This window comes from Solanum pennellii, chromosome 11 (genome assembly GCF_001406875.1).
Source record: "Solanum pennellii chromosome 11, SPENNV200".
Classification (NCBI taxonomy): Eukaryota; Viridiplantae; Streptophyta; class Magnoliopsida; order Solanales; family Solanaceae; genus Solanum; species Solanum pennellii.
In genome coordinates this window covers 9,309,167-9,312,331 of record NC_028647.1, presented here as the reverse complement: position 1 = coordinate 9,312,331, position 3,165 = coordinate 9,309,167, and the positions used below count along the sequence as shown (strand labels likewise).

The following is a 3,165-nucleotide window of genomic DNA, read 5'->3' as shown; positions in this document are numbered from 1 at the left end:
TTTTTATTGAAATGAAATATAGATATTAAAAGACAGTGTTCACGTTATTGACAGTGACACTCTAATAACTTATTGCGTGCAAGCATTAATAAGGAGATTACGAAGGACTAACTAGATTGTTAAGTTTTTCTTTATTTTTTTATGTTGTTATAACTTTCCTAGTGTTCGTTCTTTAAGTTTGCTTAATTAGTATCTATAATTTTTTACACTTTTATTATTATTTTATTTTATTATGACTATTATTTATGATGATTTGACGTATTGTTATTTTCCTCTATCTTGCTTTGACTTGTACTGAAAATCTATCGAAAATAATTATAATAAAATTTGTATATATCACTAAAAGATTAATTATCATTTAATATTTGATATCTTTATTAGAATTTGCTAAACACATATAATTTTATATTTAACCATATTTAAATTTTTAATTTTTAATAAATAATAAAAAAATATTTATCGATCCATTAGCACGTACGCCAATAAACTTAAAAGGCAACTTTGTCAACCTAAAAAAGTAATGAGTTAGTCAAGTCAATCCCCAAATATACCTCCACCTCACTACTAACCTTTTTTACTCTCACTCCAAAAATCAGGCTATTTCCCTCTACTTTATCATTTTACCACTCCCATACAAAATGAAATGCGTAAGCAATGACAATATCCCACTTATATTTTTTCGCTCGATACGGAAATTCATATTAAAATTTTGATTAAATTTAAATTATGTAGTGAAGAATTGATTTGTAGAGTGATGTTCAAAATAAGATTTTTTTTATATTTAAAATTTAAATTTAAAACTGTAAAACAATCTCATCAGTGCACCACGACAAACTCGGATTGGTCCCACTCATCTTACTTATCCACATACAAACTTAATGTATCGACACGTGTCCATTTACTTTATTTTTTTTATTTTTATATTACTTCTCTTTTTCACGTTTATTCTAGGTCCTCCCTCCTTCTCTAGCCACGTGGTCCCTTTCACCTCCTATATATTTGCTTCTCCTCCTCTGTTTTCTACGTTTCAACTTTCAAAAACACCTCTTTCTCTCTGTAATTACAAAAACAAATTAAAATCAATTTTTTTTTGAAGAAAAAGTAATGGTGGAATTGCAATTTCCTGCTGGATTTCGATTCCATCCAACTGATGAAGAGCTTGTGATGCATTATTTATGTCGAAAATGCGACTCACAGCCAATTGCTGTTCCGATTATAGCTGAAATTGATCTCTACAAGTACAATCCATGGGATCTACCTGGTAATTTTTCATCATTTTATTTACTTAGCTGTTGTTTTTTTTTTTGCACAATTTTGATGATTTTTTTCTTCAGATTTGGCTTTGTATGGTGAGAAAGAGTGGTATTTCTTTTCGCCGAGAGATCGGAAGTATCCGAACGGTTCACGGCCGAATCGAGCTGCGGGGAATGGATATTGGAAGGCGACGGGTGCGGATAAGCCGATTGGTCGTCCAAAGTCGATGGGAATTAAGAAAGCTTTGGTGTTTTACGCAGGAAAAGCTCCGAAGGGAGAAAAAACTAATTGGATTATGCACGAATATCGACTTGCTCATGTTGATCGATCTGCCCGTAACAAAAACAACAGCTTAAGAGTGAGTAAAATGAACTGAATTAAGTGATTTTGAGATTTGAATCATTTTGACTAATCGATTTTTTTTTTAAAGCTCGATGATTGGGTTTTATGTCGAATCTACAATAAGAAAGGTACAATTGAGAAGAATCAACTGAATATCCGAAAAATGAACGGTGAAATGTCGCCGGCGGTGAGTGAAGGTGATGTAAAGCCGGAGATCGTGCCGATTTCAGTTTCAACAAACCCATCTTCGACGTCTTATCACGTTTACAATGACTTCACGTACTTTAATTCACCGGATTCTCTGACGAAACTTCACGCCGATTCCAGCTGCTCGGAGCACGTACCTTCGCCGGAGTTCACATATGAGAAGGAAGTTCAGAGTGAGCCGAAGCCGAAACCGAGTGAGTGGGAAAAAACTGCCCTTGATTTTCCATTTAATTACACAGATGCCACTACTTCTGAGTTGCAGAATTGTTATGAGATGTCACCGCTACAAGATATATTCATGTATCTGCAAAAGCCGTTTTAAGTGGGCCCCGCATTGTTGTTCGCACGTGCGAATGAGACTGAAGTCGATGACTTGGCACGTGCCGATGATTTGTAGGAATTGAAATATTAGTATTTTTGGGTTTTTTCATTTGCTTTCACATTAGCTATTTTTTTATGTTTTTGAGAAAAAAGAAAAAAAAAACATATTTGGTCGTATATAGTTTTATTTTTTAGAAGAAGGAAGAAAAATTAGTAGAAAACAAAGTTGTGAAATGATATATTTATTGGATTTATTAGTATACTTGTGGAAGTTTTGGTTTAGTACTCATAATTTCAGGTATGTATATGGTTTAGAGGTATAAAAAATGAGCTCAGTTCGATTTTCCTCTGAATTTCAAGGATCATGTTCAAAATAATTTGAATGGATTCAATGCAATTATTCAAGTCTTAGCCCAATTTGATCTTTAATTTTAATTTGTGTATGAATTGTTTATTTGCATTAATATAGTGTACGTGCCTATATTAAAGTATCAATTAAAATCTATTTCTTTTAAAATTTATCTATTTTTTGATATATTTTTTTAAAATTTATTGATTCGAAAATCAAATTATGGTTATAAAACTTAGCAAATAATATACTAAAATTATTGAGAATAAGCGAATTAGATTGAGCGAGTTAAAGACTCAATCGACCCAATTCATTTTTAAGTCCATTTGAGCCAAATCTATTCGAGCTCAAAATAAACTTTAACGCATTTTAAGATTTCTAATTTTAATCAAATTCGCTCATTTGACATTCCTAAATTATAATTTCTCTTGTTGATCTTTCGATTTTTAAATATGAAAATGATTACTCGTACATAAATTATTAATGATTGACCAACATGGGTTGTGGTGCACTGGTGGAAGTGTTTCATCTTTAATTAGTAGTCTTAGCTTCGAGCCCTGGGTTTGGAGAAAATTCTGTTGGGAGCGCCATCTCTGAATGGGTCCTGCAATGCGCGATCCAAATTTAATCGAAGTTTTAATATGGATTCTGCAGGTGAAAAACCCAAAAAAAAAGGTTATTAATGATTGAGA

At 32.1% G+C, this 3,165-nt stretch overlaps 1 protein-coding gene across 1 annotated transcript; it reads left to right on the top strand.

The window, feature by feature from the left end:
* Positions 1–1,002: 1,002 nt before the first annotated feature.
* Positions 1,003–2,477, top strand: LOC107002903 (NAC domain-containing protein 2-like). Its single transcript, XM_015201110.2, has 3 exons — positions 1,003–1,261; positions 1,335–1,612; positions 1,685–2,477. Exons 1-3 carry the CDS (start codon positions 1,105–1,107, stop codon positions 2,123–2,125), a joined length of 876 nt encoding a protein of 291 aa, XP_015056596.1. The 5' UTR covers positions 1,003–1,104; the 3' UTR covers positions 2,126–2,477.
* Positions 2,478–3,165: the final 688 nt, after the last annotated feature.